The sequence below is a fragment of the Rosa rugosa genome, chromosome 1 (assembly GCF_958449725.1).
Source record: "Rosa rugosa chromosome 1, drRosRugo1.1, whole genome shotgun sequence".
Classification (NCBI taxonomy): domain Eukaryota; kingdom Viridiplantae; phylum Streptophyta; class Magnoliopsida; order Rosales; family Rosaceae; genus Rosa; species Rosa rugosa.
Window position 1 is genome coordinate 39,735,771 of NC_084820.1, and position 23,537 is coordinate 39,759,307.

General features: G+C 38.4%; 1 protein-coding gene and 1 long non-coding RNA gene across 4 annotated transcripts; both read left to right on the plus strand.

The window, feature by feature from the left end:
• Window positions 1-3,415: 3,415 nt before the first annotated feature.
• Window positions 3,416-5,710, plus strand: LOC133737157 (uncharacterized). The gene is made up of 3 exons (XR_009859815.1): window positions 3,416-3,622; window positions 3,817-5,121; window positions 5,372-5,710. It is a non-coding gene; the product is annotated as an uncharacterized LOC133737157 (long non-coding RNA).
• Window positions 5,711-16,830: 11,120 nt separating this feature from the next.
• On the plus strand, window positions 16,831-21,556 carry LOC133724874 (alpha-glucan water dikinase, chloroplastic-like). 3 transcript variants are annotated; one of them, XM_062151770.1, is made up of 9 exons: window positions 16,831-17,298; window positions 17,412-17,490; window positions 17,972-18,182; window positions 18,735-19,302; window positions 19,764-19,862; window positions 20,292-20,465; window positions 20,541-20,633; window positions 21,015-21,130; window positions 21,255-21,556. In XM_062151770.1, exons 4-9 carry the CDS (start codon window positions 19,204-19,206, stop codon window positions 21,361-21,363), a joined length of 690 nt encoding a protein of 229 aa, XP_062007754.1. In that variant the 5' UTR covers window positions 16,831-17,298; window positions 17,412-17,490; window positions 17,972-18,182; window positions 18,735-19,203; the 3' UTR covers window positions 21,364-21,556. The 3 variants fall into 3 exon arrangements, with proteins under 3 accessions (XP_062007754.1, XP_062007755.1, XP_062007756.1); XM_062151771.1 differs by having other exon boundaries at window positions 17,438-17,490; XM_062151772.1 differs by having other exon boundaries at window positions 16,834-17,490; window positions 21,272-21,556.
• The last annotated feature ends 1,981 nt before the right edge of the window (window positions 21,557-23,537 follow it).

Sequence of the window (23,537 nt, forward strand, 5' to 3'; positions counted from 1 at the left end):
ATACTTTTAGTGGCCCTAAATTGTTGACTTTTTGTTCGGGTCAAAATTTGAGAAAGTTTCCTTCATGAAAGTTGTAGAGGACGTTAAATCGAGCGCGTGCATATGTGGTACGTACAAATCGGATTTCGTATTCGAAAGTTATAAGCGAAAGATTAAAGTTACTGTTCACGGTAACTTTCTATAAATAGCCAAGTTACTGTGGTAAGTTTCCATTTTTGGAAACCTACCAGGCTTTTCTCTCTCTTCTCCCCCAACCCTTTCTTCCTCTTCGGCCGATTTCTTCTTCCTCTGAATTCTTCCTTCTCCGGCCGACCCACGACGGAATCCGGGCACCGGCAGGCTCGCGTCCTCTTCCTTGTCATGCCTGGGGTGGTGTTTTGCGGTGGCTCGGCCGAAGGAGCTCGGAATTGAGCCGCGAAGTTTACTGTAGCCGAACGGAGGTTTCGTCGATTTCCGGTGATTCCGGCCGTTTCCGGCCACCAAACAACCGTCGAGGGTGAGGTTTTTGCCAAGGATCATTTTTGCCCCTAGCCTTGAGCCACGATTTGCAGTGTAGAGGGAGAATCGATCAGAAACCGATCCTAGAGTTCTTAGATTTTCTGGGTTTTCTTCACCAGCCGATTTCGAGCACTTAAAGGTAAAATTCGAACATGTTGTAGTTATGAAAATTGTTGGGTCTGTTGAGTAGGTGGTGCTGCCAAAATGTGGTGGCCATCGGAGGTGGTGGTCACCGGCGCGTGGGGTCCACGCGCTGCCACTGTGGGTGGCGCGTGGAGGCGTGTAGGGTTGGTTTTTAATTCCTGTTTTAGCCTAATTAAATCCTATAAATGTTGTAGAGCTTGTATGTGAAGTTTGGTGAATTTTGGAGGAGTTTGGAATTGTTTGTGATTTTCCGAAGTTTGGAGTTTTGTGATTGAATTGTGGGAAATCTGGCCGTCAGATTTCCCTCGTTTTCGTTGTGGAATATGTAAATCGAGGAATTGGTGTTATGGGTGTGATGTGGGTTGAATCCGAAAAGAATTGGAGAGATGATTTATGAGGATTCAATTTTGAGAATCGTATTTAATTAGAATAGTTATTCACGGATTATATTTATGTACAGGGCGTCGTACCGAGCTATTGCTCGACGAAGGAACTCGTACGCGTGATCGTCGGAATAGTACTGTGAGTGGAATTTTGTTTTAAATAATGATGCATGCGCTTATTTTCTTGAATTAATGCTTTATTTAATTATCATATTACTTTTCGAGCATATGAATTGATTTCAGAATTTGATTTCGGTTTATCTCGTGGATTTGCTTTCAATAATGATTTTCATGAAGCGATTATGATTTATTCCGGTTGTGAATTTCGGATATTAATTTTGTTATGCTCGGATTCGAAACTTTGATTTATGTTGTTTTTCAACAAAGTATTTTCCATGGTATTTTTCCAAAATGGAATATTAGTTCATTATTGAACATCCTTGCTTATTCATCATTGACTCGAGAATATTTTTGGCGTGTGGGACACGCCGTTGATTTATTGATCTTTCTTATTTATTTATTGACTTTCGGATTTGGCATTGGGAATGCCTTGATGATGATTTTGGAATTGGTTTTGTTTCGAATTATGGAGATTATGATTTATTATTATTTCTCGCATTTTTGCTATTGATTTGAGATACTCTTGGCGTGTGGGACACGTCGTTGGAAATTCATTTGCGAGAGTTGGGGAAGCTTTATGGATTTATGTGGTTTTCGGATTTTCTTTTGCCATACTTTGGGTGACTATTATCATTGCTAGCATTGATCTTCCGCCTTTGTGGCGCTGGTTACTGTCTTTGTGACAGTAATGCTGAAGCCCAGTATCCTAATCGCTACACTTAGTGGCGTGTGGGTACATAACGGGAGTATATGGGAGTACTTTAGCCTGGGAGGCTCATTCGTATGGCTATCTTCTTCCCCTACTTTTATATTATTTCTGGGCTAGCGGGGTCTAGTCCGATGATACGATACTCAGCATGTTTGAATTACAGTTTCCAGTTTCCTGGTTTAAAGAAATATGTTTTATAAACGTTGCATGCATCGAAGTTTTATAAACTTAAATAAATGCGGGAAAGTATTACAACTTTACTTCTTTTAAATTATTTATCTAGTTGTTTATTTTTGTTCACTCACACTAACGTGTTTTCAATACTTTTCCCCTGGGCCCTTCGGTTTCAAATGCCCAGTTTGCAGGCTAGGTTAATTGAGGTCGGGCGTACATGGAGTCGAGGCATAGCCAACAGCATTGCTTCCGCGTACTCATTCTATTTTTGTTTTCGTTGTTACCTAGTGGGTTAGTATTGCTCTGACAATCTGTGGGATCAATATTGTATTGGGGTTGAGACAATTATATGTGAAATTGGAGTTGTGATTTGGGGAGCAGGTGGCTCCAGGAGAATAAGGATGGATGATTTAGAAGTGTAAATGTTTTCCTACAGGTTTTGGGTAGCCTACTTTTAGGGGAAGTTCCGCCAAATTTTTGGGAGAATTTCTTCTAAAGTGGGCCCCGCAGGGCCACTTCGGATTTCGGGGTGAAATCCGGGGCGGGTCCTGTCAAAAAATTTTCCAAAACCTAAATCTAGTCTTAAGGTTCCTATAGCCTTCACTACAACCCTCATGCCATTTCCCACACAGACATTGGTTTCTTCACTTCTTAGTGCTTTGTGAATCCCTGTAAAGAATTCGTAATATGCAAGGGTGAGCCAGAATCTAACCAATAACTGTGAGGTTCAATATTGACAAAATTAATTTCTAAAGAAAAAGCATATGTAGTACTAAAGAAATTCTTACCCTTCTTTACCAACCAAGCCTCAAAACCTGAGCAGTCCTTCTTCATATGTCCTACTTTCTTACAAAAGTAGCACTTGAACTTAAAGGCTTTGGTGGTATTAGGTGTTGCAGTGTTTCCAGATGTCTTAGTGATGGTTTTGGTGACCTTCAGCTTGTTTTTCTTTTTCTTTGGCTTCTCTACCAGGTTCACAGAGGTTGCAGGCTCTTTTTCTTTCTTAATTCTATCTTCTTCTCCAGTCAGATAGATATGAGTTCATCTATGGTCCAGGTACTAAGGGTGGGCTCGCGAAACCGAAAACCGAAAAAAACCGCACCGAAACCCGAACCAAACCCGAACAAAACCGCACTGAAAAAAAACCGAACCAAAAAAAAAAACCGAACTGAACCGATTATGTTCGGTTCGGTTTTCGGTTTCGGCTCGGTGAAAACCGGCCCGCTGAAAACCGAAACACTGTTCACTTTTGACAAAACGACGTGGTTTTGTTTTAGAGTTAGAGACCAACTATATTCCCTTTCCCAGCCTCGAGCCCTCGTTTCTCACTGCCTCACTTCCACGACCCTATCTTATTTCAGTTTCTCTCTCTTCCTCTCGCCTCTCTTCCTCTCGCCCTCTCTTTCTTCACTGGCCTCTCAGTTTTCTCTTCATCATCGACAATTCGAGATCGCCAAGGAGACCGCCAAGGACTGGGTTAAGCTCACCGTCCAAAACCGTCAAGCCAAGGTCTCGGTGGTCCCCTCTACCGCCTCTTTGGGATCTGCGTTTTGCTTGGAGCCGGATCGCGACCGTAAAATGTCAACTGCTTCAGGTTCGTTTTCTCTACCTTCTTCCTTCACACATCTCTCAGCCGGAGCTTCCTCCGTCTTTGATTTTCACCGATCTGAGATTCTGATTTTCCCGATTCATATTTCGTGTCCTCAATCCTCGACCTCAACTCCTCAAGTCCTCAATCCTCACTAGCAGCGCTATCTTGTCTTCTTATTTCCTGTTTTTTTACTTCAGAGATTGAAGAAGATTCGGTGTTCTTTTCTCCTCCATAGCCAAGGTCCAGATCGATGGCCACGATCCAGATCTGGTGATGTAATTGTTTCCATCAATACTCTTCTCTGGGTTATCGGGTTTCGTTTGAAATCCGAGTATGGTGCCATGGTGGTTGAAGTCTGATGAGCACGATCTCCGCCGCCGCCGCAAGGACATGATCGATGGGTATTTCTTATGCCTTTTACTATTCTAATGTGGTTTTTGTTCATTTCTATTTAATTTAAGGTTTTGATTTTCTGGGTGTTAATATTTTGATTTCGATCTTGGTTTTCATGCATGTTGATGACTTGATTGCAATAACAAAGCATGTTGATGACTTGATGGTAATATCTGTTTTTCTCTTGGTATTTTACAGGATAGTTTCTTTTCTAGTTTTTGCTGGGATGGTGAATTACGATTGGACCTGGATTGGCTTCATACGCAATTGACACAGTGCGCAGAAGGATGATGACGATGTTTGATATTTATTTTCATATTATTTCACTGTCTGGGTGTTTTGATTTATGGTTCAAAGTTCAAACTTGAATGACAGTGTGTGACAGTGTGTTGTTCCTGGCTTTTTTGTTAGGCAGATGCTATAATTTCAAGGATGCAAAGTAGTGAACTGGATGGTGGTGCTAATCAAACAATATTAATTGCTGCAGGTACAGTATGCGTTTATAAGTAATATATGTTCATTACTTTAAAACATTGATGGTTTCTCTGTTCAATATGTTATGTTTTAGCTGGGATGATGACTTAAATCATATACTTTGTTATAGCTGGGTCTCTAATCTGCAAGCTTAGGAATTTGAATAACCACTATGTAATCTGGTCTGTTTAACAAGACATGCTTTAACTGGTAAAAATATCAAAATTATTGAATCAGTTTTGCGTTTTGGTGTTGTTTTCATTTGGGGCATGTATTCTATAATTGAGATTATTCTCACTACCAAGTCTTACTGATTTTGAGGCATAAGGTGGAGTTAAGGGGTAATTTGAGATAATACTATCTGATATGACCATTGATATGATCTGATAGTAGAATATGTATTGATTCCTCAGTCTGCCTGTGCCATGTTTACATTAATAGGCTTGGACATCAGACATATACGCTTGGATAGTAAGTTTAATTATATTATATATTTCGCTGTCTGATTAATATTTGGTCTACTAATAACTATTGTTTACCTTTGGCTTTCCATACAGAGGTTGTGCCTAGGGAGAATCCTCGAGTTCATGAATGTGCCTGGCTTGACTAGGGAGAACGTAGCTAGTCATTTGCAGGTTTGTTACTCTATAAGTCTACATATAAGTTGATAGATGTGTATAAATTTGATGATTATATATGATGAGACTTCCTTTTTAAGCCGTATAGCTAGCTATTAACACCAATTCATGTCACGTCCCATTTCAAGCAAAGAAAGTTATTATATTTTTTATTTATCAGAAACATAGGACAAAGATTGACTGTGGCGTTTTATATTGATTTGGATTTAGAGACTGACTCAGTTTGTGTGATCTGAAATGTATGCAGGAGCTATGGCAGAGATTACAAGCATCAGTTTTGAGACAGAAGAGGGATGCTCTTTTTTGTTTTTGTTTTTCATGTCTTTTGCTTGTGTGGGTGGTTATTGGTTAATGGGTTGCTCTTTTATTTTATTTGTTATATCGAAAAGGCTCCAATGGCCTTGATTCCTAATTTCCTACTTTCCGGAGTAATTTTTGTAAGTAGATGGACTTGAATCTCTCGAGTCTACACCAATGTGTTTGATGCATAGTATTATTTTTTGGTGAGGAAGGGCCCAAAAGGCTAGCAAAAAGAGAGAGAATGAACTATAAAAAAGACCTGGAAAAAAAAAACACAATTATTAAATTATTTTTATTTTAAGAAAGTAGAAGTCTGTAAAAATCTGTTTTTCAAAAAAAAAAAAACCGAAAGTGGGCCGAACCGTTCGGGTCGGTTCGGTTTTCGGTGTCAACTTCTCAAAACACAAAAACCGAACCGAACCGCACCGAGCCTAAATTCGGTTCAGTTTTCGGTTTAGGCTCGGAATCGAACCCACCCCTACCAAGTACCCTTTAGAGCATTGTAGCTTATGATGCCTCGGAAATTCGTATCTATTTTCCAAGGATTTTCCAGAATCTAATTTGTGGTTATTGGACGGTTTCGTGGCTCGTGGATGGAGCGGAAATGTTTCGGGCGAATAAATATTCGAAAAGTATGGTTTTAGGGGGGTTGCTAAGGTTGACTTTTTATACGTTGAGATTTTCTGAAAATTTCCTTCATGAAAGTTGTAGACCGCGTCGATACGAGTTCGTGGACATGTGGTGCGCGTCAATCGGAGTTCGTATCAGAAAGTTATGGTCTGCTGAAGTTTTGGGAAAGTTCTATAAATAGAAGTTTCCATTTTCAGAAACTTACTATTTTCATTTTTCCACTTTCCTTTTCCGGAAACTCTGAAACTCTCCGTTCTCTCTCTTCTTTGCGACTGACCCGACCTGAACTCGGAAATCCGACCCGGCTTTTCCGGCCAGCTCTGGCGGCGAAACTTTCCAGATCGACTCGCCTCCTTGTTCTGGTCCTCCCTATGGTGGCCTCTAACGGCGATTCTCCTCCACGACGGCTCTGCAAGGCGGCACAGATTGAGATATTCGGACCAGACCAGAAATCCTTGTTCCGGCGACGTCGTGGCTTCATGCTTCTTGTTGTGAGTTCGTAGGAGCCTCCTTGATCGATCTGTGGTGTTTGTTTTGATCGATTCACGTTGGAATCGGACCAACTCAAGGTGAATAGTTCATGGCGGCTTGTGGCGGCGATCTAGGCCGAGTTGGCTTGAACCCTTGATATTAAAGTTGATCTATTTGGTGTTCTTGACATTTTGGACGGTTGGATTAATCTAGTTTTGAGTTTTGGCCGGTGGTCGTTGTGGTGGTTGCACCACCGACTGTGGCGGCGTTTTGGCGGCCTTCCGGCCATGTAATGGATATTTTTTGGTATTGTATATCATTTACTCGTCGATACGAGCGTTTCGATATATAATACGCAATTTTTGGAGTTCGTATGGATTTGTTATGATTTTTACGGTTTCGGATCGTTTGATTTATTTGATCCGTGAGGATTTGAGTGTCCGATCGACTTGTGATTTTGACATATCGATCGTAGAAGTATTCCGGAGACATTGGGTGGTCTCGTATGTGGTTTCGCCTCGATTGGCATCACTTTGGGGATTTTATTTCAAAACAGGAGTTTCGGACTTAAATCGTTTGTGAATCATTTCTAAGTGGAAATCGTATGTGATTAGGTACTTGACGAAGTATTCTTAGACGGTTATTTGGTGGTTAGGCTGTTTTGTTCTGTATTGAAGACGCTGCGGGAATTTCGAGGTGAGTAATCTCACAAGGTTGATTTACGGACGGAATTACCTTTATCGTTTTGAGAGTTATTGATTTAACTGCAAACTATAGTTGGTATTAGTAGGCATTCCTGAGTGGATGACTACGTATATATATATTTACGTGAAATATATATGTATTTGTGGGTTTTGTGGATTTATGTAAACAATATGCATGAATGATGCTTTTTATTGTTTTGTGTTGTGGCTTTTCGGAAAACAAATGATTGTGGAATTGTTGATTCGATTTGTTTTGAAAAGCATTGAGATTTGTGTATGAAAACAATATGCATGATTATGATCATTTATTGTTTTGTGTTATGGCTTTTCGGGAAACAATTATTATGGAAATGTTGATTTCGATTGTTTTGAAAAGCGTTGAGATTTGTGTAACATTTTGGGTCCAGTGCGACTCCTTTAATGTTTTATTCCAAGGGACTGAAAAGTTCGAGGAATGAAGGTCTATGACCTTGGGCAGAATATCAGGTAATCACGTCTTTGGCCGGACGAGTGGTTACGAATTCAGTTAGAGCTCTAGTCTGTCTGCCACAATTGTGATTCATGGGGTAACGGGAATTGGTTATATCTAACTCATGAGATTACGTGTTTTTAGGGAACAAGGTGTGAGTTGCTTCCTTATTAACGGTTTTTAAGGGGACAAGGTGCAAGTTGTTTTCCTTATTAACGATTTGATAGAAATCAAGGTGTGAGTTGCTTTCTATGGTACGATTGATAGAAATCAAGGTGTGAGTTGCATTTTATGGTACGATTGATAGAATTCAAAGTGTGAGTTGTTTTCTATGTTATATTTGATAGAAATCAAGGTGTGAGTTGCTTTCTATGGTTTCCTTTCTATGGTACGATTGATAGAAATCAAGGTGTGAGTTGCTTTCTATGGTACGATTGATAGAATGCAAGGTGTGACTTGTTTTCTATGTTATATTTGATAGGAACCAAGGAGTGTGTTGCTTTCTATGTTTCGTTTTAAAAGAAACCAAGGTGTATGTTGCTTTCTTTTATTTCGATTTGAAAGGAAATTAAGGGTGGGTTATTCTCCTTTATTTCGTGTTTTAAGGGATCAAAGCGTGAGTTGTTTTCCTTATTTCTGGTGTGAGTTGTGTTGACTGTTTTGAGTTACTCATATGGGCTTGCAAAAGCTTACCGGGTTTGTTTTGTGACAACCCGGTGCACTATTCAAACGATGTAGGGGTTAATTCTGCAGGTCAGGATAATCGTGGCTAATGCTGAGGTAGCGCCTTTGCAGCTTTACAGTAGGAAGCCATTTTTGTGACTCTACCGTTCTTAAGACTTCAGTTGTGTAGTTAACTCTGAGGAGCATTTACGTTTTATTTTGTTGTTGACAATTTAATTCGTACGCTTATATAATATATGACTCTACGGAGCGGGTCAATATTGACATACTGGGTTCAGGGCATCAATATGTATTTAGTTTAAGGGAAAAAAAGATTTCCAGGTATTTTGTATTGATGAATAAACGATCACGCATGTATAATTATAGGATTATATATCGATTTTTATTTGTGTTAAAAATCAGGGGCGTGACATAGCTAGTTCTAAGTCTACTGAAGGTATTTGGCAGGGAATGCAGTGCAACATGCACCACTTGGCTATCATTCACTCCCGTCAGTAACTCCCTGTGCCTAGCATTAATGTTGATCAGCTTCATTAGGTGCTCTCTAACTCCCCCAAATCCATCATACTTCAGCTCATGAAAAGCCTTAGACAATCTTGCAGCCTCTGCCATCTCACTCTCTTTAAATTTTGTCTCAATAGCCTCCATGTAGTCAGTAGCCAAATCAGGTTCTTCTACACTACCTCTTACAGTGTCAGACATAGTGTTCCTCATGGTGTTCTTGGCCATTCTATTTGACCTGTGCCAGGCTTTAAAAGCCTTAACCTCCTCAGTTGAACTCTCATCAGTTAGTGCCTCAGGTTCATCCTCATGAAAAATTAAGTCTATGTTCTCATGCATCATCATGTAACGTTCTACTGAGTCTCTCCAGGCTCTAAAGTTTGTTCCAGTGAGCATCAAAACATTGTTGAGGTTCATGTAAATACTCCCTAATGAGCAAAAGCAAAAGAAAAATTATGTAAGTTCCAGTTTCAAAAACCTTAAAAAGCATGAAGTTTCAACATAGTGACATTTCTGTAGATATATGTGTTAGCTTTCAAAACAATTCATAAACACACATAAATCACCAAAACGAATATCACACAAAATAGCAATAAGCATATTAAGATACTATGCCAATAGAATTACCCCAAGACTGAATTTTACATTAGGCAACACTTTTGTAGCAGTAGACATAATGTACTTAATTTTCTGAATCTTCACCCCACAAGTAGAGAATTCAAGTTATCCAAAAAGACAATCAACATCTTATGACAGTAGAAGAATCTTCAAGTATATATCGAAATATGAATTCAAAATTATGTGTGAAGCTGTTTTATAACATCCCGAACCTGAATTTACCGATTTACTAGTCATTTGGACGGTAAACGACCTTTACGTTCACTTTTACTGTCGTTTCGGTACTTTTAGTGGCCCTAAAAGTTGACTTTTTGTTTGGGTCAAAATTTGAAAAAATTTCCTTCATGAAAGTTATAGAGGACGTTAAACCGAGAGCGTGCATATGTGGTACGTAAAAATCGGAGCTCGTATGCAGAAGTTATGAGTGAAATACGAAAGTTACTGTTCATGGTAAATTGGTTATAAATATGGCATTTTTACTGTGGTAGGTTTCCAAAACCGGAAACCCACCTTTCTCTCTCCTCTCCCCCGAGTTCTCTCTCTTTCCCCTTTCGGCTTTCTTCTTCTTCCTCTTGATTGCTCTGCTAAAAATAGCACGCAATTTAAAACCCTTTTTGTTGTCAAGTTGTAGTAGTGAAAATAAGGGATCGTTCTACGCCAAGGATCAAGGGTTCACCTTCAATTTATGTAACCTAGAAAACAAAGAAAACTAGAAACTATAGTAAAACAAATTTAAAAACACAATTGGGGGGATTGTTGATTAATTTTGCTGAAAATAAAGTAAGAACAAAAGATGAAACTAAAGTAAAGTTTGTGAATATGATGATGATCAGTTAGGAGTTCGTTATCCACCACTAAACACAATCCAAGTTCCAATTTTTCTTGCTATGTTTATTACTAAGTCATGAGAGAGAGATTGACCAAGTTACAAAGCTAGAAGCAAGCTAAGTACCTTATATTACTTCCCTATAATGTTCTAACAAGAACAAGCGCCGTTATTAGAACCTTTTGAAAACATGCAACATAGAGATCACAAGCGGCTCCTACATTTAGCAAGTTCTAAAGCATTAAGCACATATGGAAGGATGTCAATCTAAGTGTACAAACTAGTACAACAAGCGTGTCTAGTTGCATTCCTCATCTTTGGTACACACCTAGGCGAGAGGTTTTACTACTTCGGTTAAAATCACAAAACTATTAGGTGAATTGCTATTTAACCTAGCACCAATTACATGCATATCCTATATGTTTGCAACCACATAAAACATACATATAAAAGATTCATCTAATCCAGAACCAAAGAACAATCTCATCGACAAAGTAACTAAAACATAGAAATTTATTATGAAACTTGAACCATAGTTTAGGGCTTCAAACTAGCCCCTAACACAAAAGTATTTAGCTACTCATTGTTCTAAGGTAAACACACAGTAACATATTGAAAATAAAAGGACAAAGTCGCAGAAAAAGGGAGTGAAGAGACACGGTGGATGTTGCTTGAAGATGGATGTTCACGGTGGTGGTAGACGGCGACTTTGGCGGCTTCTTTTCCTTATGCTTGTATGGAGCTTCGAAAATCAGAGAGCTAGGGCTGTTTTGAGGCGTGAAATCTGTATGATATGCTCCCTTTTGACGCCAAGAAGCCTCCTCTTTTATTGTTTACAAACCCATAACTTTTCTCTCCAAAACCGGGTTGAGTTCTCCTTATTCTTCTCCAATTCCACTTGCTTAGTTGCCACACAATCTTCTGAACCTTCCTTAAGTCTTTCTAACCATCTCTTGATAAGTATAATGCAGCAAAAATCCAATAAAATTCGTCCCAAAATCTGCCAAAAATATCTTCAGAAAATATAGCCTTTAATTCACTTTCCTTTCTCAACTAGGATTGATTTTCCTCTCCATGTTTGACAAGGGTTCCTGGCAGATTCGAAGGTGATATTCTGCCACATAATACTCCTGATGTCACTCTTCGAAAACGTGCAAAAACCTTCTAGAAAGCTTCTTGAAACGTGGCCCAACAACGGTCTTGAAAATGCTTCGCAGAAAGACTTGTCAGAAATTCCAGATTTTCCTTATCATCTGCTCATCTTTGCAGCATCATAACTAATGCATCCCACCATCTTTCTGGATGATTCTTGATTCTAAACTTCTCTACAACATATATTCTTCAAATCTGGGCAGAGAAATTTATGATTTTAATCCTTTAAGTTCAGTAGAAAAGTCCTTGAAAAAGCTTCCTGAAAAGCTGATGGAAACAGTCTTCTCTGGGTACCAACTTTGAGCACAGCCTCTGGCTTCCTCTTTATCATTCCGGACTAAATCTTTGCCTGAAGTTATAGTAGAACATATGATCTTCAAATGTTGCTAGGCCTTTCTTCATAACTCCACTCGAAAGTTCTTCAAAACAGCTTCCCAAAACAGAAGAAAATAAGGCAGATTCTAATACTCTGTTTTCTGCTTCTCTGCAACTGTTTTGCACAGCAACTCTCTCCATCTTCTCTTGAGTTTTAGGACCAATGAATGTTCAGAATCCATCCTTTGCATCACTACTTCATGTGAAGTACCTTGATTTCCCCATTGTAGCTCTCTTTTCTCCTTAACTGCTCCTCAAAGTACCTAAGAAAATAACAAAGTTAAATTGATCTTTTTAAGGAATAAACTAAGCAAAAGTATAAAGGTTTGAACTATAAATTCGATGCATTTTATGCACCTATCATTGATTCACCGCCGTCCAGCTATAAACCGGTGGGCAACCGGCCACCACGTGATCGCCTCTTCCTCCTCTCCACGCTAGTGCCCTTGGGTTTCGGCGATTTGGCCAGAAAACCTCGAATCGAAGCAAGGAACCTCACGGGGGCAGTTTGAGCTTTTCCGGCGATTCCGCCATTTCCGGCCGTTTCCGACCACCAAATTGGGTCAGTAGAGGCACCCCGAGCCAGTGATCATTTCCCCTAAGGCCATTGACTCCGATTTGCAGCATAGAAGGAGAATCAAGGAAAACCCAATTCTAGGGTTTGGAGTTTTCTGGGATTTTTTCACCGGCTGAATTCGTGCACTTAATAAAATTGGAATGTGTTGTAGTTGAGAAAAATGTTGGGCGTGTTGAGTAGTTGTTGCTGCCAAAATTTGGTGGCCATCGGAGGTGATGGCCACCGGCGCGTGGGCCCCACGCCGCCACTGTAGGTCGCGCGTGGAGGCGGGTAGGGCAGCTTTTTAATTTCAATTTTTAGCCTATTAAATCCTATAAATGTTGTAGAGCTTATATATGAAGTTTGGTGAAGATTAGGGAAGTTTTGAATCGATTATAAATTCCTGGAAATTCAGAATTTCGATTATCGATTTATGAGAATCCGATCGTCGGATTTCTCTCGAATCTACCCTAGAACTTGTAAATTAATGAAATGGTGTTGGTGGTAAAATTTGGGTTGAATTGAAGGAAATGGAGATGTTGATTTAAGAGGATTCATTTTGGAATCGTATTCAATTGTCGATTTGTTGTTCACGGAATATAATTGTGTACAGGGCGACATACCAAGCTATTGCTCGACGAAGGAACTCGTAAGCGTGATCACCTAAATAGTACAGTGAGTGGACTTTTGTTTTAAACAATGATGCATGCGTTGTTTCTTAAATTAATGCTTTATTTAATTATCATATTATCCTTTGAGCATATTATTTAGTTTCGGATATTATTTGGTTTTGAATATTTATTGGATTTTTCCATCACGATTTTCGAACGTGAGTTTTCTATGCTCGGATTTGAAGTTATGATGGAAATTGATATTCGACGAATTATTTTCTGAGGTGGTTTTCGGAATTAAATATATTTCTATTCGTCTATTTGAGATTTTTAAAAGATTTTCGAAATGGGATTATTCGATAGAGATATTTTTCTTATTTACTCATCGACTTTCGGTTTTGGCATTGGGAATGCCTTATTGATGATTGTGGATTTGGTTTTGTTTCTAAGTTACGATTTATAGTTTGATCTCGCCTATTTGTTATGATTTTGAGAATATTTTGGCGTGCGGGGCCACGTCATTGGAATATACTTATTTTTTCTCGTGAGATATTGGGGAAGCTTTATGGATTTATGGATTTACTGGTTTTCGATTGTTTTCCTCACCATACTCGGGTCGTGCAGATTGTGTCTCCTCCTCACTTACTTTGTGTTTGTGAGTGGCAGTCGAGGATTCTCCTCCTCACATGAGTGGTAGTCGAGGTTATTAGTTCTCCTCCTCACACAATCTATGTGTGAGTGGCAGTCGAGGGTAGGTAGAGCCTAAGGGGAGCCTTTACCCGTGGTGATATAACTTCCCCATATCCTATTATTACTTGACTAGCGGGGCCTAGTCCGATTTCTCTTAACCAGCGGGGCTGGTATGTTTTCACGAGATTTTGAGTTTAAAGAAATATGTTTTATAAACGTTGCATGCATCAAGGTTTTATAAATTTAAATAAGTGGGAAAGTATTCAAGTTTGCTACATTTAAATTATCTTAATTATTTATTTTTGTCCACTCACACTAACGTGTTTTTCAATACTTTCCCCTGGGCCCTTCGGTTTCAAATGCCCAGTTTGCAGGCTAGATTAGTTGAGGTCGGGCGTACATGGAGCTGAGGCATAGTTGTCACTGCTTCCGCATTGTAGGATATATTGATCATTTACCCTCTTTACTTTTTATTCTATTATACCTTTTGTTTTAGAATTGCTCTGATAACCGTGGAATTAATGTTATTAAGTTGGGAATTGTGTAATGTGAATTGGAGAATGTTGTGATTTAGGAAGCAGGGTGGCTCCAGGAGAATAAGGATGGATGGTTTAGAAGTGTAAAAGTCTTTCTACATGTTTTGGACATTTTTAGGGGAAGTTCTGCCAAAATTTTGGTAGAATTTCTTCTAAGGTGGGTCTCGCAGGGCCACTCCGGATTTCAGGGTGAAATCCGGAGCGGGTCCTGTCATGTTTGTTACCAAACTATGCAATTTTTATCGCCTCTTTGGAGGACACGAGTAAGCACAGTTTGAAACAATTAACATAAGTTTCAGGTCATGTTTATCTCAATGATCATATACAAGTAATAACAGAAATTGCTTTGTGCAATATGCCTATTCTTATCTGTAATAATCTATGACCTAAGTAAAGTTTAACTAAATTCAATTCAAAACATTTGAAAAGAAACTTTACTCAATCTGCAATTTTCTCAATGAAAATATGATGGCATATACATGGAGATAGCATGAATCCTTAACTTAAACATTCATCAACTTCATCATATTATCATTGTCAATCACAGATACATAATAGCATAACGCAAAATGTCAAGTACAACCATCCATAAGCAATCACAGAGAAAGCACAAAATCGTTTCAATTCAATTCAGAAACACAAGCACACCAAAAACTTAAATTTCATCCGGTCACCATCTACTCTAGCCTAGGTGCACGCCGGGAATGCTTCTAGTGTTCTTGCAGTTCAACAGAAAACGAATTTAAGGCTTTTGAATTGAAACATGGTTCTCAGAAAACCTAACCTTTGCGACAGCAATTTTCTGCAACAATTTTAGCGGAAGCAATAATCCCCAAAACTCGTATTTCCCCAAGAATGATCTTTATCCGAATTGAATGATGTGGTTTCGAATCCACTTCGAGTTTGTGAAGAAACTCGGGCACTGCTTCATGATCCTTACCAAAACCCAGAAGAAATCTTGCACTTCTACTAAACTGAGAGTTCTTATCACGATCTACGGTTGATCGTCTTACTGCAGCACGACAATCTTGTCGTTCTGCAGGGTGCATGTCTGGTAGATACTGAAATCCATCATCATCATCATTGTCGTCGTCGTCATTGTCAAGACTTGTTTGATTGCCAAGATAATCATTGCGGAGTTCTTCTCTAATATCATCTTGAACAGCTGCCTTTTCTTGCTTAATAGATTATTTTCTCTTTATCCATGCTATCACCTCTGTTTTGATCTCCGGTGGCACCTTATCATGCACATTTCTTTACACTCTTGTGAGGATCATAACCCGATAAATGACTCTTCAATCTTGTAATTCCTCCACTTTTAAAAGTGGCAAAACAAAATATACATGTTGAAAAACTAAGTCTATGTTCTCATGCATCATCATGTAACATTCTCCTGAGTCTCTCCAGGCTCTAAAGTTTGTTCCAGTGAGCATCAAAACATTGTTGAGGTTCATGTAAATACTCCCTAATGAGCAAAAATAAAAGAAAAATTTTGTAAGTTCCAGTTTCAAAAACCTTAAAAAACATGAAGTTTCAACATAGTGACATTTCTGTAGATATATGTGTTAGCTTTCAAAACAGTTCATAAATCACCAAAACGAATATCACAAAAAATAGCAATAAGCATATTAAGATACTATGCCAATAGAATTACCCCAAGACTGAATTTTACATCAGGCAACACTTTTGTAGCAGCAGACATAATGTACTTAATTTTCTGAATCTTCACCCCATAAGTAGACAATTCAAGTTATCCAAAAAGACAATCAACATCTTATGACAGTAGAAGAATCTTCAAGTATCGAAATATGAATTCAAAATTATGTGTGAAGCTGTTTGTTACCAAACTATGCAATTTTTAACACCTCTTTGGAGGACACGAGTAAGCACAGTTTGAAACAATTAACACAAGTTCCAGGTCATGTTTATCTCAATGATCATATACAAGTAATAACAGAAATTGCTTTGTGCAATATGCCTATTCTTATCTGCAATAATCTATGACCAAAGTAAAGTTTAACTAAATTCAATCCAAAACATTTGAAAAGAAACTTTACTCAATCTGCAATTTTCTCAATGAAAATACGATGGCATATACAAGGAGATAGCATGAATCCTTAACTTAAACATTCATCAACTTCATCATATTATTATTGTCAATCACATATACATAATAGCAGAACACAAAATGTCAAACACAACCATCCATAAGCAATCACAGAGAAAGCACAAAATCGTTTCAATTCAATTCAGAAACACAAGCACACCAAAAACTTAAATTTCATCCGGTCATGTCACTACTAGAATAATGTCATTAGACATCACCACTATTAAATCGGTCAGGATTGCACCTGATGTTAAAAATCATGTTAACATCAGTTTGTGAAGAAACCGATTTCTATTGTTATTATGGACATCAGTCACCAAAGAAACCGATGAGAAAAGTTTCGTACAAAAAATTTACAAAAACGCGGAGGGACTAAGTTTAAAAGTTTGAGAAACGCGGGGTCTAAAATTTTAATTCCCCCCAACACTTGGTCACTTTATCTAAAAACTTTCGAACCCTAATCGATAGTCTCTCACTCTGAGTCTCTGACTGCCTCCTTCGCGTCCCCGACCTGAGCTCCTTCTCCAACCTGAGCTCGTTCTCTGCGTTCAGCTCTTTCTCTCTCGCTCTTCTCTGAAACCCTAGCGCTCTCCTCCCTCTCCTGCTCTCTTTCCACGGCTACTGTCTCTCCCTCATTGAACTACTGCCTCCGTCCCCTCACCGGCTCCATCGCCTCTGCCGGTGCTTTTCTTCCAACGCCACCACGTCGTTGCTCCGAGATCCGAACCCCAACTGGTCCAACCTGCCTCCAAGGAGTTTATCCTCCTCGATTGGTGCGACTTCGAGCACCAAATGCCAGCATGGTTCTAAAGCTCGCTTCTCTCTCTCTCCCGCAGCCCCGCTCTCCTCTCTCTCTCTCTCTCTCTCTGTGTCTCTCTCCGGCACGGCCGCACGACGCCTTTTCTTTCTTCGACGGTGACGCCGTGATGGACTGACGGTGCGCGGTGAGTCTGGGTTTCTGTTTCTCTTAATTTCTGCTTCTGGGTCTTCACTCTTTAATCGATTTATGGCTTCCTCTTAATTTCTGCTTCTGGGTATTCAATTTTCAATCTTCAAGTCTGGGTTTGTCTCGAACTCTACTAGGTGAAGCAGCTTCAATTTCAGTTTTCGACTCGATTTCGGAAACTTCAAGCTTGGTAAGTTGTTGCCATCTTTCTTGCTTCGATTTCTGGGTTCGAATTGCATCTGTTTCTTTTGCTATACGCTATACATATGACTGATATGAGATGAAAATTGGATGTGTGATCTGTTTTGTCCTTCTGGATTTCTGGGTTCGAATTGCATCAGTCACTTTTTGCCTTTCTGTTTTGACTTTGGACTTGAAAATTTGAAATTGAGTTGCATTTGTAGACTTGTATCTGTTTTGGTAAAGCATTGAATTGTTTGATGTATTGGTTTTGGATCCCATATCGTAGATTTTGAAGATTGTATCTTTAGTTATGCATCTGTTTTGTATCTCTTTTGCGACTGTTGCTGTGATTGTTGTGGTGAAAATTGTGTACCACTTGGAATTATTTCTAATACAAAAGAAGCTATGTATTAGTACTGTAGATAGTATCTGATCTGATGATCTCTATATATGTAACTAATTTAATGATCAATCGATATTCTTAACAGAACGCTGAGGACAATGAGTATTCGGATGGAGTAGATCCATCACTTGAGTTTGTCATAACCTCCCAGGACATAACGGGCACGGGGGCTCCTGCTACATTGGTGGTTTTCAATAATGAGAAGGGTTTCTCTGCAAAAAACATAGACTCCATTTGCAGTGTTGGAAGGTCCACAAAGAAAGGTAACAGGAAGCGTGGTTATATTGGGGAGAAAGGTACATATCCATACATCCTAAATGTGTATATCCTACATGCCTGCATTAGCTATTTGATTGCTTTAGAATTTTGTTATGTTGTGACTCGTACTTATGTCATTATCATGTTATGTTTGCTAAATAGAAAACATACAAAAATCTTTGGCCTACGCTCTGTAGTTTATGTTTACTGTTAGTTTCTCTTTTCAAAGTACTTGTCGGATTAGTTAGTTTTGTTGAAGTCGTGAAACACTGCTTTGATTCTTGTTTAGATTCATTGGTATGACATGATTGCCAAATACAATCTTGGCATGTTATAGAGAAGCAAATTATATGAAATACTGCTTTCTAAAACCTTGAGCCAGGCACTACATTTTAATTTTATTAGTTGACTTTTTGAAAAAGGCTTGTCAATATTGATTAGTTTTGTTCAAGTAATATGTAATATTACATTGATATCTTTATCATGTTTGAATGCCTAGATGTGATTATCAGTTAGTGTTTTTTTCTTTTGCTTAATTTATGTTCTTTTTCTGCTTCACTAATTTAGCCAAATTTTTGGTTAATTTACAGGAATTGGGTTCAAAAGTGTGTTTCTGATCACGGCTCAGCCTTACATCTTCAGTAATGGCTATCAGATCAGATTCAGTGAAGAGCCTTGTGTGCATTGCAATGTCGGATACATAGTTCCTGAATGGGTCAATCAGAACCCAACTCTATCTGACATCAAACAGATTTATGGTTCCAATGCTGCCCTTCCTACCACTACACTGTTTTACCTCTAAAGGCCGAAAAGGTCAAGCCTGTGAAACAGCAGCTCTCAAGCATTCATCCTGAAGTTCTCTTATTTCTGTCAAAGATTAAGCGGCTCTCTATCAGGGAAGACAATGAGGATCCAAGGAAGAATACAGTAACTGCAATTGAGATAGCAAGCTAAACTGATTTTGTGACCAGGAAGAATATTGATGCTCAATCCTACACACTCCGTCTTTCTGCAGAAGAAAATGATGACAATGATTCTGAAAGGGAATGCAGTTACTACATGTGGAAACAAAAGTTTCCTGTCAGGCAGGAATTCAACGGTTTTACAGTTGGGGAGATTCGAGAGACAGTTTTACAGTTGACAGCACCACCCCCGTTGGTATGTATCTATTTTCTATTTTTTCTATTGAAGGCTTCAATGTCAAAAATTGTATTTTGTAACAGATGATATATTGCAAATGCATGCAATTTTTATTTCAAAGCCTGCAAGCACATGATCTTCTTATGGATATATGTTCCAATCTCTGGACTGTTGTGGTATCCAATTATTCATTTTCCAACATAAATTGTTAGTAAAGCAGGCAAATAATGACTTCTCTGATTTGGGGCTGAATCAAGAACTAAAGTTTTATATATGGGTGTGCAGAATTCTTTACTTAAACAGAAGTTTTAAGTTCAGTAAAAAGTTTTTATTGAATCATTGTTCTTGTCAGTCATTCCTTTTCTTGATATGATATATAACCACTAACCTGTACTGGTACCTGTAAGTAAAATAACTCTAGGGGCCTCTAGGCAGAACGAGCAATTTAAGTGAAAGCTTATTTTGAGAGTTACTTTCAGGTGCAAGAGCTGAAGACTAAGATGCAAAGTTCAGGAATGCCTTGGCCTGGTGATGAGGGTGAACAACGATGGGAACAAGCATGGTTGGCTATAAAAAAGGTAAGAATGCTTGGCTGCATATGCCCATTTGAACTTGTTCTTAAATCCATTAATGCTAGGAATTTAACTGCACTTGATATTAGTATTAGAGCCTTGAATTATGTCTCAAACCAATCTTTTCATATCTATCTGCTTTCTCATTCCCAGTGTACTCTATTGAGTTGACTGGTATATTCTCTTTGTTTCTCTATTGATGCTTCAATACAGTATGAATTTTTTTGTTTTTTGTTTCTGTGGGACATGGCTAAAGCTTTCTGAGACCAGGGGCAGCAATTTCCCATGTTTTCACTACACTTTAAGAAAAGTAGATCTCACAAACATCATAACTTGTTATCAGAGCTCAAGCTGCCTATCAACTTAATGCAAATCAAATTGTTTTATCTTAAAGTTTTCTGATATATTGCGGTGTGCTCATCTCTTATAATCCAGGTCTGGGCTTCAAAGTGGAATGAGAGAGCATACTTCAGCACAAGAAAAGTGAAATTAGACCATGATTATCTTTGCATGGCTGTCCTTGTTCAAGAAATAATAAATGCCGACTATGCATTCGTTATTCACACAACTAACCCATCTTCAGGAGACTCGTCGGAGATATATGCCGAGGTATTCAGCAGTATATATGTAAGATAGAATGTTTTAATATCAGAGACATTGATTTGGGTTGTTTTACCGTGATAGGTTGTCAAAGGTCTTGGAGAAACCTTAGTTGGAGCTTATCCTGGACGTGCCTTAAGTTTTATTAGCAAGAAAAATGCTCTGGACTCTCCTCAGGTAATGCACTACAGTGCCAAAAGTGGCATAAGAGTAACAGACCATGTAGGGATTGAATTGCATTGATAACTTTCACATGGATTATATACCTAAGTAGCCTATGAATTTACCTAAATTGGTCATTGGCTTTCACTGACCATGTAATTAGGGAACACCAAGTATCTCCACCATTCTTTGCACTTCCAAATAGATTATCTAATTTACCCGAGTAATTTATCAATCAAAAAATTTTCTATACTGCAGAATAAAACTTTGATCAAAAAATTTTCTATACTGCAGAATAAAACTTTGGTCATTGGCCAGACCATGTAATTAGGCAACACAATATGTGTATAAATCCCTACCATTGTTTGCACTCTTGAGTATGTGGATATTTTTCAGGTGTTAGGTTACCCTAGCAAACCGGTTGGCCTCTTTATCAGACGGTCCATAATCTTCCGATCCGATTCCAATGGTGAAGATCTTGAAGGTTATGCTGGTGCAGGCCTTTATGACAGGTGAACTACTATACAAATGATCCAGGCAACATGCTTCTATCAATAAATGAATTCAATACATTGCCATAAACTTCCTTTATATTTTCTATTCACTTGATCATATGTTGTTTTATGGTAATGATAGTGTGCCTATGGATGCAGAAGAGGAAGTCGTGCTTGACTACTCATCTGACCCACTCGTTACTGATGGGAACTTCCAAAAGACAATTCTGTCCAGCATTGCTCGCGCATGACTCTGCTACATGATTGGAGGACTATGCAATTAGTATTTTTAGTGATCTGTAAGGCAGAAATGGAGGAATGTATAGATTTGATAATGGAAGAATTAGAGAGTTTGTAAGAGTTAGTGAAAAAGTTTGTGAACCAGCTTTTATGATATGTAAAACGATAGCATATTCGGCAAACATTATAAGATTGTAATTACTACTCTTATCGCCTAAACCCGCAGCATCGCGCGACGTACTTTCTAGTATGATATCTAGATATAAAGTTGAAATCAGTTTTAACCATAAAAACTGATGTCTAGTAATACAGATACATCAGTTCCAAAATGAAAATCGATGTTACTGAAATATACAGACATCGATTTTTTGTCGAAAACGATATGTTACTGAGTACCAGACATCAGTTCCAAAATGGAAATCGATGTTACTAAAATATACAAACATCGATTTTTTGTCGAAAACGATATGTTACTGAGTACCAGACATCAGTTCCAAAATGGGAACCGATGTCTGTAACAGTATCAGTCATCGGTTCTTAAATCAATAACGATGTTAAAACGCAAACTTGTGTTGTGTAATCTATATTTCTTTAAGCATTAAATACAATAAAATGTGGGTTTAACAATAGTAAAACATGTAAGTTTGTTATCATTTAAACCTATTTACATCGATTTATAATAATTAGGAACCGATGTCTACACGAATACTAGACATCGGCTAAAAACCGATGTCTGCATTTTCCGGATCTTTCTCATCACCCACAAAGACATCGGTCGGGTTTTTGTTTCTCATCGGTTTTTGGCCGATGTCTGGGGCCATAATTCTAGTAGTGTCACCATCTACTCTAGCCTAGGTGCACGCCGGGAATGCTTCTAGTGTTCTTGCAGTTCAACAGAAAACGAATTTAAGGCTTTTGAATTGAAACATGGTTCTCAGAAGACCTAACCTTTGCGACAGCAATTTTCTGCAACAATTTTAGCGGAAGCAATAATCCCCAAAACTCGTATTTCCCCAAGAATGATCTTTATCCGAATTGAATGATGTGGTTTCGAATCCACTTTGAGTTTGTGAAGAAACTCGGGCACTGCTTCATGATCCATACCAAAACCCAGAAGAAACTATCCGTTATGGAATAACGGTAAAAACTGTAGCCTTCGTGAGAAGATTTCTTTTGGATCGGGTATGGGCCGTGGGCCGCACGTCATGTCAAAAACGGGCCTAGAGTTTGGTTTTAAAACTTTGTTTTCTTGGCCTGTTATGTAAACCCTAATTTCCCAAAAAAACGTTTTGCAATTCAACATAACACAAAACTCTAGTTCAAACACAATGAATTGATCTTCTAAAATGATTTATGATTTGTGAAAACATGCTCTGATACCATTTGTTAACTTAATGAGCAATCCAAGGATCATTTCACAAGGAACATAAACACAACCAAATGATCAATGCAATATGAACTATGACACATTAAGTGAAGATGTATCACCTGCTTCCTTGACCACAGCCATCTCTTCAAAAGTAGTAGCAGCAACACAACTATTCAACACAATTAATCTGAGCTCCAAAACCTCAAACAGCCACACGCCAAAAAGTCTTCTACTCAACTGTGTGTTTTACTCCTCACTATGGGGCGGGACTGAATTTATTTTTCACACAGTGAATAGGGACTTCAAGCACCTATATATACAAGCTAGATAGGTCTTCCCATAAAAGAATCCTATTCAAGCCTATGAGTTATCTGTAAAGATGCTATGGTTATCATATCATAAACAATAGACGTTTATCTTTATCAAAAATGGATTCCTAACCAAAGAGTGACATACGTAAACTCATTTGGTAACTAGATAGATAGTTCATATATTTCCTATTTATTGTAATAAGTTTAATCAATTTGTTATTCACTTAATGTAGATAATCTTAGGTTTCTGGTTTTCTTTTTCTTTGAAGGTCGGACTGGTCATTAATATTTCAAACATTCATATGAGAATTTGATCTTCCATGTTTCCAGTTGGAGGGGTTTGTATTGTGTATAAGATTCAGAAGCCATTGAACAAACTAAAATATTTATATGTATGGAATATGAAAATTAAAATTGTAGCAAGCATGTGAAGGTCATCTTGATTGATTCAAGTTGGGATTGTGTTATATTGATCTCGATAAAAGGAACATAGAGGAAGAGGTCA

Coding starts and splice junctions, on each gene's coding strand:
- LOC133724874 (XM_062151770.1), top strand. CDS start 19,204: ATGTGGAAACAAAAGTTTCCTGTCAGGCAGGAATTCAACGGTTTTACA. Junction 19,303..19,763: donor TGACAGCACCACCCCCGTTG/GTATGTATCTAT, acceptor AGTTACTTTCAG/GTGCAAGAGCTGAAGACTAA. Junction 19,863..20,291: donor CATGGTTGGCTATAAAAAAG/GTAAGAATGCTT, acceptor CTTATAATCCAG/GTCTGGGCTTCAAAGTGGAA.